The sequence below is a fragment of the Molossus molossus genome, unplaced genomic scaffold, assembly GCF_014108415.1.
Source record: "Molossus molossus isolate mMolMol1 unplaced genomic scaffold, mMolMol1.p scaffold_m16_p_21, whole genome shotgun sequence".
Lineage (NCBI taxonomy): Eukaryota > Metazoa > Chordata > Mammalia > Chiroptera > Molossidae > Molossus > Molossus molossus.
The window spans coordinates 13009738-13024200 of NW_023425357.1; the positions used below are offsets into that span (position 1 = coordinate 13009738).

At 57.7% G+C, this 14463-nt stretch overlaps 1 protein-coding gene across 1 annotated transcript in view; it reads left to right on the top strand.

Annotated features, from left to right (window-relative positions):
• Positions 1–499: 499 nt before the first annotated feature.
• The window catches only part of POU2F2 (POU class 2 homeobox 2), a 30965-nt gene continuing 17001 nt past the window's right edge, over positions 500–14463 (top strand). Inside the window, exons 1-6 of the mRNA XM_036275889.1 lie at positions 500–545; positions 8839–8904; positions 9004–9038; positions 9147–9203; positions 12664–12780; positions 13017–13295. Coding sequence (XP_036131782.1) covers positions 533–545; positions 8839–8904; positions 9004–9038; positions 9147–9203; positions 12664–12780; positions 13017–13295 — 567 coding nt within the window. The 5' untranslated portion in view covers positions 500–532. The remainder of the gene's footprint in view (positions 546–8838; positions 8905–9003; positions 9039–9146; positions 9204–12663; positions 12781–13016; positions 13296–14463) is intronic.

A 14463-nucleotide genomic window follows, 5' to 3' on the forward strand; every position in this document is an offset into this window, starting at 1 on the left:
TCTGGTGAAGACCACCCTACCTCTCTGGTCCAAAGTCTTTTCTCCTATAAATGGGGCAAATAGTACCCGCTGCAAGAGATGACGCTTGTCACATGCGAGGTGCAGGGCCTGGCATCGGGAAAGCTTCCTCCCTCCACCCCGCCCCGCAAACCCCCAAACTTTAGCCAGTGTTTTAGTGTTGTTGGCCCACCTTCTCTCCGGGGCCCACACGCCCCGCTCCTGAATTGCCCCGGAGGCAGGCGGCCGGGGGCTGGGCAGCTGCCGCGCGCACCTCCGTAGGAGCGCGGGGGACTCAGCTCTTCCAGCGGCCTGGGCTCTGCCCACTCGCCCCGTCCCCCTACGCACGATTTGGGGTCGCTGCCTGCAGGGGTGGGCCTTCCAGCCAGGGTATTTTCCCTTCTGAAGGGGGCGGACCTTGTGGTTTCCTCCCAGGGTGACTTCCGGCTGAGAGGACTTGGCCCCCAGAGAGGGTGGGGAGATGACACAGTTGTTCCCCCAGCCCTGCGGGGCGGGCAGCGCGGTTCACTCCAGCATGGGGGCTCCAGGTAAGGGGCCCGCGCCACTGCTCAGAAATTTGGGCAGCTCCTGGGGGTTTGTCCTGCCGTGCCCATCGCCGCTGCCCTGCCCTTCCTCCTTAGCTGTGTCTTCTGTCCTTTCACTCTACCTCAGCAGCTTCCCCCTTCCACCCTGGGTCCCCACTCCCAGCTCCTTTTCTCCTCCCCGTCCACACCGGACACCTGGGGACTTCCAACCTCTTCTCCCTGTCTCTGCCCTGGTCCGAAGGTTCCAGGGCAGGGCTGCAACCCCGGGTGGTAGCAAGCTCTCATATGGAGGACCAGTAGGCAGGTGACAAGAGTTGGGGCAGCAAACGGCTTGGAGGTCTGTGTGAGTTGCTGGACTTCTGAGTGTGTGTGTGTGTGTGTGTCTGTGTACCCAGTGTGAGAGGTCCTCATGAGTCTCCTGAGTGTGACTGTCATGTGTCTGCATGTGAGGGATTTGGGGGCTGTTGTGTGTGGCATTGTAGGGGTAGCCTTGGCAGTGATCTCGTGGCTTACTTTCCCACTTCATTCGCCTCAGATGTCACCTCCTCAGGGAGGCCTTCCCTGACCTTCCCATCTAAACTGGCAACGAATCCCGCCATTCTGTCCCCTTGCCGTTTTGTCTTTTCTTCACGGCACTTACCACCGCCTGAAAATGTATTGTGTGTCTGTGTGCTCAGTAACTGCCCCCCCCCACCCCATGTCAGTTGACCGAGTGAACATTGAGTGCCAGGCACTGTACAAGGTGATTTGGGTTTGTTGTCTCATTTGGTGTAATGCGCCTGTCTTTGCATAATGGTAGTTATCTCTCAGTGCGTGTGGGAGAGTTACATGAGGTAATATATGTCAACCTGGAACACGGCGAACGTCAGTGCCTCATGATTGTTTTATTTGTGGCCATATAGGCGTGACTGTGGGTATGCCTCCCAGTTCTGGGTACCTGTGGCGATGAATCTTGCTTTGGTGTGTGCCATCCTGTGTGCATCGGTGTATGTAATCCTTCATCAACATGTACTTATTGGCAGTTCTGTGCTGGTGCGGGAAATACAACTGAAAGGCGGCTTCCGTTCTGTCCTCCTGGAGTCCCCGGTCCAAAGGGAGAGGGACAGATCAGTCGTCAGAGAGTGGAGCGGGCACAGACAGGCGGGTCAGGGGTGGGAGGCCGAGGCACAGGGCACTGTGGGAGCCCAGAAGACTTGCCCAATTCAGCCTGTGGGGTGTCAGAGAGGGCTTCTTGGAGGAGGGGATGTCTCGGCTCATATGTGAAGGATGAGCGGGTGTGAGCAAGGCAAAAAGGTGAGGAGGGGATTGAGATGGAAAGAAGACACCTTTCAGGATGGCATGTGATTATTTATTGAAGTGACTGTGTGTGCAACCATGTATGTGTGTGTGTGAATACGTGGTGGACACAGAGATCCAGAGCATCTGCTCACACAGGCCGTTTGTTCCACCACTGAGTCATCCCTGTCGGTGGTCGAATGGGGGTCTCATACGTGACAGGCACTGGGTTAGACCCTTTACTTGGGATTTCTCACAGTTGCCCTGACTGGGAGGCCTGCCCTGGCTCCTCTCACTTGGACAGGAACCAGTACATCGTGGGGCCTTGGGCAGATCACTCATGCTGCCTGGTCTTGGGCTGCACATCTGTGAACTGGGCTCAGGGGTCCAGTCTGGCCATCTCCCAGGATGACGTGGCTCTGGGTGTGTGAGTGTGTGTGTGTCTCTGTGTGTGTCTGTCTGAGTAACTGGACATGTGAGTGTTTGCATGTCTGTCTGTGTGTTACTCTGGATGTGTGAGTGTGTGCACGTCTGTCTGTGTGTCTGGGTGGATGTGAGTGTGTGCATGTCTGTTTATATGAGTGACTGGGTATGTGAGTGTGTACACATCTGTGTGTCTGAGTGGATGTGTGAGTGTGTGCATGTCTGTGTGTCTGTCTGAGTGGATGTGTGAGTGTGTGCACGTCTGTCTGTGTGTCTGAGTGGATGTGTGAGTGTGTGCATGTCTGTGTGCCTGAGTGGATGTGTGAGTGTGTGCACGTCTGTCTGTGTGTCTGAGTGGATGTGTGAGTGTGTGCATGTCTGTCTGTGTGTCTGAGTGGATGTGTGAGTGTGTGCACGTCTGTCTGTGTGTCTGAGTGGATGTGTGAGTGTATGCATGTCTGTCTGAGTGGGTGTGTGAGTGTGTGCATGTCTGTCTGAGTGGGTGTGTGAGTGTGCATATCTGTTTGTGTGTCTGTCTGAGTGAGTGTGTGAGTGTGTGTATGTCTGTCTGTGTGTCTGGGTGGATGTGAGTGTGTGCATGTCTGTCTATATGAGTGACTGGGTATGTGAGTGTGTACACATCTGTGTGTCTGAGTGGGTGTGTGAGTGTGTGCATGTCTGTGTGTCTGTCTGAGTGGATGTGTGAGTGTGTGCATGTCTGTCTGTGTGTCTGAGTGGATGTGTGAGTGTGTGCACGTCTGTCTGTGTGACTGAGTGGATGTGTGAGTGTGTGCATGTCTGTCTGAGTGGGTATGTGAGTGTGTGTGTCTGTCTGAGTGAGTGTGTGAGTGTGTGCATGTCTGTCTGAATGACTGTGTGGATGTGTGAGTGTGTGCATGTCTGTCTGTGTGTCTGAGTGGATGTGTGAGTGTGTGCATGTCTATCTGTGTGTTATTCTGGACATGTGTGTGGACGTCTGTCTGTGTGAGTGGATGTGTGTGTGTGTCTGTGAGTGACTTGGGGTGTGAGTGTGTACGTCTCTCAGTGACTCGGGGTGTGAGTGTGTGTAAGCAAGTGCAGATGTGCCTACTCGTGTCTGAGTGTGTTTTGCATATCTGTCTGTGCCACTGTGTCTGGGCCCATGTCTTCATCTGCACACAGTCCTGTCTGGGATGTGTGCACACCCATCCCTGTGTGTGTTTGCAGATCTCCATCCATGTCTGGGACCCTGCCTGGCTGTGGCTCTGGTGTGTGTGCTGTGGCCACTCTTGCCTGCTGTCAGCACAGCTGCGGGGCCACATCTTGTTGTGTCTGCCCGTATCTCCATCCCTCCCTCCCTCCTGACAGCTCAGAAGTGTTCACTCCCTTGAGGCTGCCCAGGGACAGCTGTGAGGGGGTGGGGGTGCGAGGTGTGGTTCCTGAGGAGGCCGGGACTAGGCCAGCTGGGCCCACAGAGGTTCCTGGCAATGCAGACCCAACCCAAAGGGGCTCCCAGGCCAGGCCTTGATTGAAGCAGGCTGTGGAGGCAGGGGGCCCAGGGGACAGGCCAAGCGGGACCAGGAAGGGTGAGGGGCAGCCCTTGGGCCCTCTATATTTAGCCCAGTTTTCGGTAAGTGCTAACGAGAAGCTGACCCAAGTCTGCTAAAACCGGCTGGGGGAAATGCAGAGGAGAAGTGAAAGTCGGGGTGGGAGGGGCAAGGGAGGGGTGAGCAGAGGAGGGCAGCCAGAGTCCCAGGCCTGGGGCAAGCCCACAAGCGGCTGTGAGGCCAGGGGCGTGGGCAGCCCAGGATGGGTCTGACTCGAGGATGGTGGGAATCCAGGGGTCTGTAGGTTCTGCATCGCCCGGTCCGCTACAAAGTTACACACTGCCTGGGCTGGGAGCAGGGTAGCATGACCGTCAGTGACCAGCCAACCTTTCCATGCGAATGTGGCTTTGAAAGCTTCAGGGCAGGAGCACGGGGCGGGGCTTTAAAATCCTGATACCCAGGTTGCACGCTGTCCCCGTGGGAATAGCATTAGCATTTCTGTAGCTAAGAGAGGGGCGAGGGGCCTCCCTGGCTGTGCCTACGTGCAGACTGCCTGCCGGGTGCCAGGGCCCTCCGGTCTCCATTAGGGCATCGGCTGGCTTCGGGTTCACGGTGGAAATGGAGTCCCCTATTCGTGCTTGGTGGAGATGATCTGATGAGACCCTTTTCTCCCGCGGGGCTCTGATGGAAGAGGAGAGAGCCAGCGAGGCCCGGGCAAAGGGCAGTGCTGGCCGTGCCCTCAGCCCAGTCTGCGGCACAGTGGTGCAGGGCTGTGTGTTGTGGGGGTGGGGGTGGGGAGGAATTTGGGAGAACAGAGGACACAGAACGATGGGAATGTCCCCTCAAACCACTTTTGCCCCTTCAGCCACTATCCCTGCAGAGGGGATGTTACCTTAAAGGTTAGGTTGGAGTTGCTTGGTGTTGGGCTGAGGGTTGAGGTGCCAGATGACAGCAGGGAGAGGGGCTTTTTTGGGACAGGAGTGGGTTCTGGTCCCCCAGAGAGTTTTTCATGCATTTATTCATTCCAAAGATACAGTCCCAGCCTGTGCAGCAAACACTCCAGGCTGGGCCCACAGTCTGGGGCAGGGGGCCACTGCCCAGCTGGTCAGGGTGTGTTAGGGTGCAGGGGCAGGGGGATCCCAGATGACAGAGACGCTGACCACCTGGGGAGTCAGGGAGGAACTCACAGAGGAGGTGACTTGTGAGCTGGGCCCTTCAAGAAGAGCAGGAGTTTGCTGCTAGAGAAGGAACAGGTGGCCCCAGGTAGAGGGAGGTCAGGGTTTTGGGGCCACTCTTGTTCGTTGGACCCACACATCCTGTGCTGGGTACTGTCAAGCACCCCAAGATAAGTCAGACCTGCCCTTGAGGGGTTCCTAGTCTCATGGGGAGATACATACTGGAGCCCAAATGGCTACAGTCTCTAGGGCAGTGACAAAGGGAGAGGCTGGGTCAGGGTGGAGGGAGCAGGGGAGAGACATCTGGCGGCATCAGGGGTGGTGACTTCACACAGCCTGTGCTGGCCCTGAGGGATGAGTAGGAGGTCACCAGGTAGACGGAGTGGAGAACAGCACCAGGCAGTCCCAGGAAATATGTGTTAATGGCCCAGAGACAGCAGGACAGAGGCCGGGACAAGGGAGCGACAGTCAGAAACATTGAGTACCTGTTCTGTTGAACTGGGTGATGCCACCGGTGAGTCAGACCCCACTTTGCATCCAGGCCTGGTGGGAAAGGACCGGGGCACAGCGGCCACAGCCCTGTGGGCTCGGGGCTAGGACAGTGGGGGAGCACAACCATCAGTGTATCAGTCTGTGAGGACTGCTGTAACAAACAGCACAACTGGTGGCTTACACAACAGATATTAGTTTTCTCGAAATTCTGGAAGCCGGAAGTCCAAGGTCAAGGTCTCAGCACGGCTGGTTTCTTCTGAGGCCTCTCTCCTTGGCTTGGGATGGTCGTCTTTTCCCCGTGTCTTCACTTCATGTGTGTCTGTGTCCCGATCTCTTCTCATGAGGACCCCAGTCATACTGCACCACGGCCCACCTGATCCAATGACCTTATTTTAGCTTAATTACCTCTTTAAAGACCCTGTCTCCAAATACAGCCGCATTCTGTGGAAAAGGGGTTAGGGCTTCAACCTATGAATATTGGGGGACATGACGCATCCCGTAGCAGAGGCCAAGGGTGAGCACGGACTCTCTGGGGTGGGGTTGAGGTCAGAGGCCGCCCTCGTCTGCGGCGAGAGGCATTCGCCAGCGAGGTGGGAAGTAGGGAACCTGCAAGGTCTGGAGTCCCCACGCAGCAGAAGCCCCAAGCAGGGCATTCGTGGTGTGGCTGAAGAGCCTGGTGCCTGGTGGGTGGAGATGGCAGTGGAGGATAGCAGGGCCACACCCCGAAGGCCAGGCCGAGGAGCCCGGCTTACCTCGGGTGATGGGAAGCCAGGGAAGGGTTCAGGGCCAGGGAGTGCTGGGTAGGGAAGGATCTACGTGGGGCGCTGTGGAAAGTGGCTGGAGTGGGGGACAGGGCTGGGCAGGGGTCTCAGGGATGCTAGGAGGGGTGGGGTTTAGGGCTGTTAGGGTTAGCTGTTGCCTGGAGCAGGGCCAAGGGCTGGGGGATGTGGGACCAGGACTGGCAGGATTCCTGTCTGGTGCCCCAGAATCAGGAGCGGGGTCTCACCGCAGCTCCCTTTGTGTTCTCCTGAGTCTCGGGTTCCTTGGTTGATGCCCAATCCCCAGGGCCCAGAAACAGGCCTGAGCTGGGCACCCACTCTCTACCCCAGCCTTACTAGCCTGTGCCTTACTAGGACTATGTGCTGGCTTATTCTTTTTTGGAGAGAGACAGGAAGAGAGAGATGGAAACATTGATGAGAGAGAACATTGATTGGCCGCCTCCTGCATGCCCCTCACTGGGGATTTGGCCCACAACCTGGGCATGTGCCCTGACTGGGAATCGAACCGGCGACCTCTTGGTACATGGGTCGATGCTCAACCACTGAGCCACACCGGCCGGGCTAACGTACCTATTGTAAAGTGCCCGCATTTTAAGTGTACGGCTCAAGATGAGAACATTTCCAGCCTCTGCAGCCTTTTTCAGGCCCTATCCTGGCCAGCACCCCACAAAGGCACCCACTCTCGCCGGACCTTGGTCGTCTGGTAACATCTCGCCTCCTTCTGAGCTTCGAGTAATCAGAGTTCTACTGTCTGTCCACTGTGGCGTCTGATGTCCACCCTCGGCGGCAGCTGGGCGACGCAGGAGTTCGTTCTTCCCCCGAGGTGGATATTCACTGTATGGACATACCACATTCGGCTGAGCCATTTCCCCGCTGACAAGCCCTTGAGTGATTTCCGGCTCAGGACCTTCACTGAAGGGCTGCTGGGGACACGTGCACCCGTGGGCATGGTGGGCATGGAGTGGACGGGTGGCGTCGTGGGAGGGGCACCTCTTGGCCTCCCTGCCTTGCACTTATATCGGTCTACACTCCCACCAGCAGTGTGTGACCTGGCTTTTCGATCAGGAATTTTAAACCTGAGTGGCATTTCATGTCGAGTAATCCTCAGTCACAAAATTTTTCCAGCTGCTGAGGATGTCCCGGCTCTCTTCTCAGCTGGCCTTCTAGAACTGTCGGGTGCAGAGCACACTGGAGTCAGGCAGCTCCTCGGATAGGGTGGGATCCTGCGCAGGTGGGGATGTGGAGTGACCCGTGGGAGGTACCTTCGGGTCTGAGTCAGGGTCATGAGTAAGGTCTGAGGCCAATTTGGGAAGCGAGCCCAAATGACGGTCTTGGACTGTCTGGGTGGGCGTTGGGATCCAGGGTGGGTCAGGGGATTGAGAACGGGGCGGGCAGAAGCCCAGGTGTGTGTGGGGGTGTAGGACCAGAAAGGATTGGGCTTGAGTCGGTGTCAGGGTGAGCCTGGGGTGGGGTGACTGTTGCAGATGAGGTGGGTGGCAGTCATCACTGGGGTTCATTAGCCTGCGACAGTCCTGATTGAAGGCGGGAGCGCTGGGGTAACAGAGACTGAGGTCCGATCAGGACACCTGTGCTGCCTCACAGTGCTCTTGGGGAAGGGACCCCTTCTCAGAGCCTCAGTTTCCTTCTCTGTGAAAGGGGAGGGGGTAATATTAGCACCAACTGCTAACGTGAGTTTGGAGTCATAATTAGCACTGTGCTTGGCACTGGTAAGCACGCAGCTTTCCACCGACAGCGTCAGTGTGCTAAGACAGGGCACGGTCTCCGCTGCTGAGTGTCCCCTGGGGCCAGCTTGCTGCTTGCCACCTCCCCTTGGCCACCTCCCTTCATTTCCAGGGTCTACAGAACTATAGAAAGGGATTGCATTTCAGGGGCCAGGTATCTCTCTGGGATGGGGGCGTGTGGTTGGAATTCAAGGCTGAAGTCCCAGGTGAGGTCTAGGATTAGGTTTGGGACAAGGTTGGAGCCGAGCCGGAAGGAGTTGGAGCTGGAGTTACTGCGCTCAGAGTGGTGGGGCTGCTCGCTCACGGATGGCAAGAAGGGAGGCGGTGGGAGTGAGGTGTGGACAGGAACGCGGTGTGCCGGGGGAGGGGCTGGCGGCCGCTGAATCACGCCTGATCTTCAGACCTGCTCCTTCGGGGATGCTGCAGTCCTGCCCCCCAGGCCCCGCTCAGAGTGGAAAACACGCCTCAGCCGAAACCTGGTGAGGCAGGACGGGCGCCTGGGCGGCAAGCCCGAGCTCAGGGCCCCGGCTGAGTCTCTGCTTTGGAACATCACCAACTTCCTCTTGGGCAGCCGGGCAGCCAAGGGCTTCTCACAACCACTCTTCACTGTCTACCTCCTGCCCTGCCCCATGGCCTCCCAGGGGTGACCCTCCCTGTGCACCTTCCGGAGGGTGAAAAGGGTCAGGCGGGAGCCCCAAGGCCTGAGGGCCCCGGAGAAGGGCAGAGGGTCAGAAGCAAGGGCATGTCTCCTGGAAAGAGACACTGGCGAGGTGGCTGGGGGTGAAGGGGATTTGGGGAGAGGCTGGGATGGTGCTGAAGGAAGGGCTGAGAGACCTCCTGCCTTCCCCCTCCTCACCCCACTTCCATCCTTCCTCTGTCCCCAGAAATAAGAATGTCTAAGCCCCTGGAGGCCGAGAAGCAAGGTCTGGACTCCCCATCAGAGCACACAGGTGTGTGGGAAGGTGGAGGGTGGGCAGGGGCAGGGGCCGGTGTGGTGGGGACCGGCGGAGGCAGCCCGGTGACAGCTCACCTTTTCTCTCTCATTTCAGACACTGAAAGAAATGGACCAGACACTAACCACCAGGTCAGGAGGGAGTGGATGAGCAGGAGGGGGCTCCATGGGGGAGGAACAGGGTGTCAGAAGCTGCTTCATTTCACTGGTCCCATCCCTACCCCAACTTTCTCTTCACAGAACCCCCAGAATAAGACCTCTCTATTCTCCGTGTCCCCAACTGGCCCCAGCACCAAGGTAAGCACCTGTCAGAACAGCCAGGGCAGGGGGAGGGGCGGGGTGGCAGTTGCTCTTGTCCCACAGGCCTGCCGGGGCCCAGGGCCTAAAGGGACACCTAGCCCTGCTACCTTGGTAATAAGACTCCTCCCACCCCTTCTCACCCTTTGGCTACGGCCCCAGGCCTGTGACTCACCCGGGCTCCTTCCCCTTCCCTGGGGGGTGGGGGTGGCCAGGGAAATCCCCCCCAGAACCCCAGGGCGATGAACAACAGGAAGCCAAGGGCCCGCCCCCATCCCAACTTCCCTGACTGACTGGGGCTTGCCCCACCCCACCCTCTGTCCCCCAACACACTCAGGGCTGGGGGGGCCAGACCCAGTGAGGATGGCTGAGGGACAGAGGGGATGCGGTAGGAGAGGTAGGAGAGGACAGTGAGGAGGCTGGACGTGGCCAAACAGCAAATCCCAAATCCAGAGCAGGCCCTGCTGCTGGGCACTGATGGGCTTCCTGGGGCGTCGGGGGGCCCAGGTCCCCATCCTCCAGCCTGGTGGGGGTAGCCGGCAGGTCCAGAGGCCTGAAGGCAGCACAGGGGGCAGGGACAGATGGGGCACAGGCAGGACTCCTGATCCTGACCAAAGGTGGCAGAGGGATGGGGTGAGGGGGCTGGGGACTGCTCTGTGACCATGGGAAAATCACACCCCCTCTGGGCTTCTCAGTTTCCTCTTCTCTGACACGGGGGGGGGTGTGGGAGGGACAGTCAGATTAGATGGACTCTGAGGTCGCTTGTACAGCCAGTGCGCCCTGATGCTGCTTGGTGGGGAGGTGTCTCGTCCTGAGCCGGTTGCACAGGGCTCAGGAAGCAGCTCCAGCTCGGACCTCCCTCCCTCTGGCCTTGGCTCTGGCTCTGACCTCAGCCCTCAGAGCAGGTCCTCCACACCTTCCTTCCTCCGCTGCATATTTGCAGCCTCTCCTGACCCCACAGCAGCCCTGTTTCCCCATGGGGGAACCCGTGGGGCCCAGGGAAGGAGGGGTTCTCGTTCCCCTGCCTAGGCCGGGGTCCCGGATTCCAGGGAAAGCTCAAGGCCACCCACCCTCCACCGCTCCCTTGTCGGTCTGTCCCTGGCTGCAGGCTGCACGTGCTCCCATCACCATTTCAGACAAATCCACACACCTCCGTGTACAATTATGTACATCACACCTTTGTTAATTGGCTCCATTTTTAAAAAAACATTTTACTGGGGGGAATGTGAAGCAGACACAGAGTAGAAAGAACAGCATAATGAAAATAACCCCCCAGGTACCCATCAATCAGCTTCAACAATTACTGACTCATGAACCGGCCTGCTCTTTCAACAGCTGAAATAAATGCTTTTTAAAATGGAAATTTCATGAATGGAAAACCAAAATTACTTGCCATGGAAATAAATACAATGATTATGAAAATGTACCCAGAGACGCTTGCCTGACGAAGGGTCTGAGCCTGAGGCCTGCTCTGCTAACAGGGGAGTTGGCCAGTGTCGGGAGGTGGTAGAGTCATCCTAGCTTCTGACGGAGACTTTTTTGTTTTTTGTTTGTTAATCCTCAGCCGAGAATATTTTTCCATTGATTTTTAGAGACAGTGGAAGGGAGGGAGGGGGAAAGAGAGAGAGAAACACACATCGATGTGAGAGAGACACATCCATTGGTTGCCTCCCACATGACCTGGACCAGGGCTGGGGATCGAACCTGCAACCTAGTTAGGTGCCCTTGACCGGGAATTGAACCTGTGACCCTTCAGTGTGCAGACCGATGCTCCAACTGCTGAGCCACACCGGCCAGGGCATGATGGAGACTTTATTAAGAGAACCAGAAAAAACAAAAGATGTGCCCTGGCCAGTTTAGCTAGGCGGTTAGAGCATCGGCCCGCAGACCAGAGGGTCCCGGGTTCGGTTCCCGCCAAGGGCACGTACCTAGGTTGCAGTTTGTCCCCAGCCCTGTTTGGGGTCGTGTGGGTGGTGACCAGTCGATGTGCCTCTCTCACATCGATGTTTTTCTCTTTCTCTTCCTCCCTCTCTCCCTCACTCCTTGTCTCAGGATAAATGCAAAAATGTCCTCTGGTGAGGATAAAAAAAAAAACTAGGAAAAGAAAAAAAGAACAAAAGATCTCAGAAGGAGGAATAGTGTTCTCACCATGGCTGTTGATGTTTTTAAAACTCTGAATTGAAATATGACACACACATAGATCCTCAGTGTACGACTCTGGGTTTTCACAAACGGAGCAGCTGTGTCTCCAGCCCCAAAGCAAGACGCAAAACACGAGCAGACTTCCAGCAGGTCCTTCATTCCCCGCCAGGAACTTGGCCGCTGCCCCGGCTTCTAATACTCACTATTGCTGCATCCTGTACCCCCAAGACTTTCTCACACTTGTATCCCATACTTTGGGGCATGCTGCTCACTCTCTATTATTCGGCCTTTTCCAGGCCTCCGTCTGTCCGTCAGTCTGCATTCCAGTTGCCATGCCTCTGCCAAGCAGCTGTGTTACCTTGCACAAGTTTTTTTCTACGGGCCTTTTTTTTTTTAGCAAAATGATGCTGGGACATTGAGCTGCAGGATGATCCCGAATGTCCCAAGAGTGTGTGATTCATCAAGCCATGCCTCCTCCCACCCCCGAGTATTCTTTACCAACAGACTCCCCCCCACCCCCAGGCAAGCCCACTGGTGTCTGGCTTTTTGTGTAAGAGAGGGAGGAGGCCAGCGCTGCTTTGTGCTGGGCTGCCCTGCTTCTGATGCCTCCACATCCTGCAGAGAGATGGGGGAGCTCTGGGGCGGGGAGCGCAGGCTGGCAGCGCCGGGCCACACCAGGCTGATGTGCGTTCCTCCTCCGGCAGCGTTTGTGCTTTAGATTTTAAATGCGCGGCTGGCGGAGCAGAGTAGGACGGGCAGACCTCCCCTGGGCCGCGGCGGGGCCTTCAGCCCACCCGCCCATCTCTGCGCACGTCGTCCATTTGTGCTGTCTGCCTGTTTCTGTCTGCACTTGAATTCGTGACCCACATTCTAAAGCAGTCACCCCTGTTCCCAAGACCCTTTCTCCCAGTAAAACCTTATTCCATTGGCCAAGTGAGAGATGCACCTCTGGCTGAAGCAGATGAGGGCCGCAGGACCCCTTCTTCGAGGTCCCAGGGCCCCATGGCATCATTTCCCATTTTACAGGTGGGGAAACTGACTCCTGAGAGGGGAACGAGCCCTCCAAAGGTGGCCCTCTCCCGTGGGGAATCTGGGTGCAGGGGGTGTGGGAGCCCATGTGACAGGCTGGAAGGGTGGTGGCCCGAGGCCCCCAGCCGGTCAGTGCAGGGTCAGGCCTCGGTACCGTGTCCGCTCTTCCTGTGCTGGCTGGAGGCTGCTGTTGCCACACTCGTGCCCTCTCTTTGGTTCACAGGTGGGCATTCTCTCTGGCCTCCACTTAACATTCTGGGGTCCCGGACCCTGCCTCTCTCCCCCCCAGATCAAGGCTGAAGACCCCAGTGGCGAGTCAGCCCCAGCAGCACCCCCACCCCCCCAGCCGGCTCAGCCACATCTGCCCCAGGCCCAGCTCATGCTGACGGGCAGCCAGCTCGCCGGGGTAAGTACTCAGGGAGGACAGTGCCAGGGGCACAGGCCAGTTGCCTCCCCGTCAGTTACAGGACCGGTGGCCTGGGCATCCCTCCAGGGCCATGCCACTCTCTGCTGCCTGCCTCTTGCCCTCCTCTGCCTCCTGGAAGACTTGCCCCTAACCTGTTTGGCTCAGACACTAACCCCTCTCTGCCTTCTCTGCTCCTCCCCACGCCCCCTGTGCCCCGCTGCCCACCTGCCCCACAGCTCACAGCGCTGATGCCCGCTCAGCAGCAGCTCCTCCTGCAGCAAGCGCAGGCCCAGCTCCTGGCCGCCGCCGTGCAGCAGTCCAGTGCCGCCGCCGCCGCCGCTGCCGCCTCCTCCACCTCCTCCTCCTCCTCCTCCTCCTCCTCCTCTGCCTCCTCCTCCACCTCTCAACCCCCAGCCTCCTCTGGGGGAGGCGACCTGCCACCGCCACAGCCTGCCAGCCAGCCCCCCGGGACCCCACAGCTCACTCTGTCCCAGCCCATCCAGCTCACAGCACAGGTAAGGGCAGCCCCGGAGCACAGTCCCCCAGTGGAGGACTCGCAGGGGTGAGCAGTGGACCATGCCCACCGCCAGCCACATGCCAGGCGGTTCCCAGCAACCCTAGGAAGCCTTGGGAGATGCTGTCCCCATCTCTCGGAGGGACAAGGCGAGGCTTGGTGAGGGGACATCCTCCACAGGCTGGAGTGCCCGGCTAAGTGCTTTCTATGCATCTGGCTGAGGGGTCACAGCCACCTGGGAGGTTGGCACACTGTCCTCAGTTTACAGCTGAGGAGACCAGAAGTCGCCCCACGAATGGTACCTGTGTTGGGTGCAAAGTGAAAGGCTGAGAATGGGGCCTCACAGTGTGTCCCCCGCTCAGCCAGGAGTTGCTCTTTCAGAAAAGGGGCCTGTGACCTCTGAGCTAGGAAATCCCGCATCGTTGCTCCCGTCCTGGAGACGTCTGGGTATTCAATCGAGAGTTAGGGGCTGTGTTGCTTTCCTAGGGCTGCGGTAACAAAGTTTCACAAACTGGGCGGCTTAAAACAACAGCGATTATTGTCTCGGACTGGAAGTCCGAATCTGGTGTCAGCAGGGCTGCGCCCTCTCTGGGGGCTCTCAGGGAGAATCCCTCTTTGCTTCTTCCAGCTTCTAGCTTTGAGGGGTGCGGAAATCCTGGTGTCTTGTAGGTGGATTGCCCCGATCTCTCCTCCCACCTTCTTCTTTCTGTGGGTGTCTATCTCTGTGCCCACATTTCCCCGTCTTATAAGCACACCAATCACTAGATGAGGGACCACCCCAGGGGCCTCATTTTAACTTGATTGCATCTGCAAAGACCCTGTTTTCAAATAAGGTCATAGTTACAGGCACCAGGATTAGGACTCCCAACATATCATTTTTGGGGACACGATTCCACCCGTGACCATGGCCAACAGTCTTCCCTTAAGGATAACTGGTGGGAGCAGAGCAGGAGCTGGGCAGACTTCCCCTCGCACCGGGCCTGCTCTCCGACCCACCCGTCCACATCTGCCCCCGTCACCCGCCTGTGCTACCTGCCTGGTTTCCGTAAGCATTTGCATCTGCGGCCCATGTTCCAAGACGGTGAAGGTCCTGAGAAGTCCTACAACCAGAAACCCTGTTTAACTTCCCTTAGCCCCGGGTTTCCCACAATGGCTTTCTCTCGCCACCC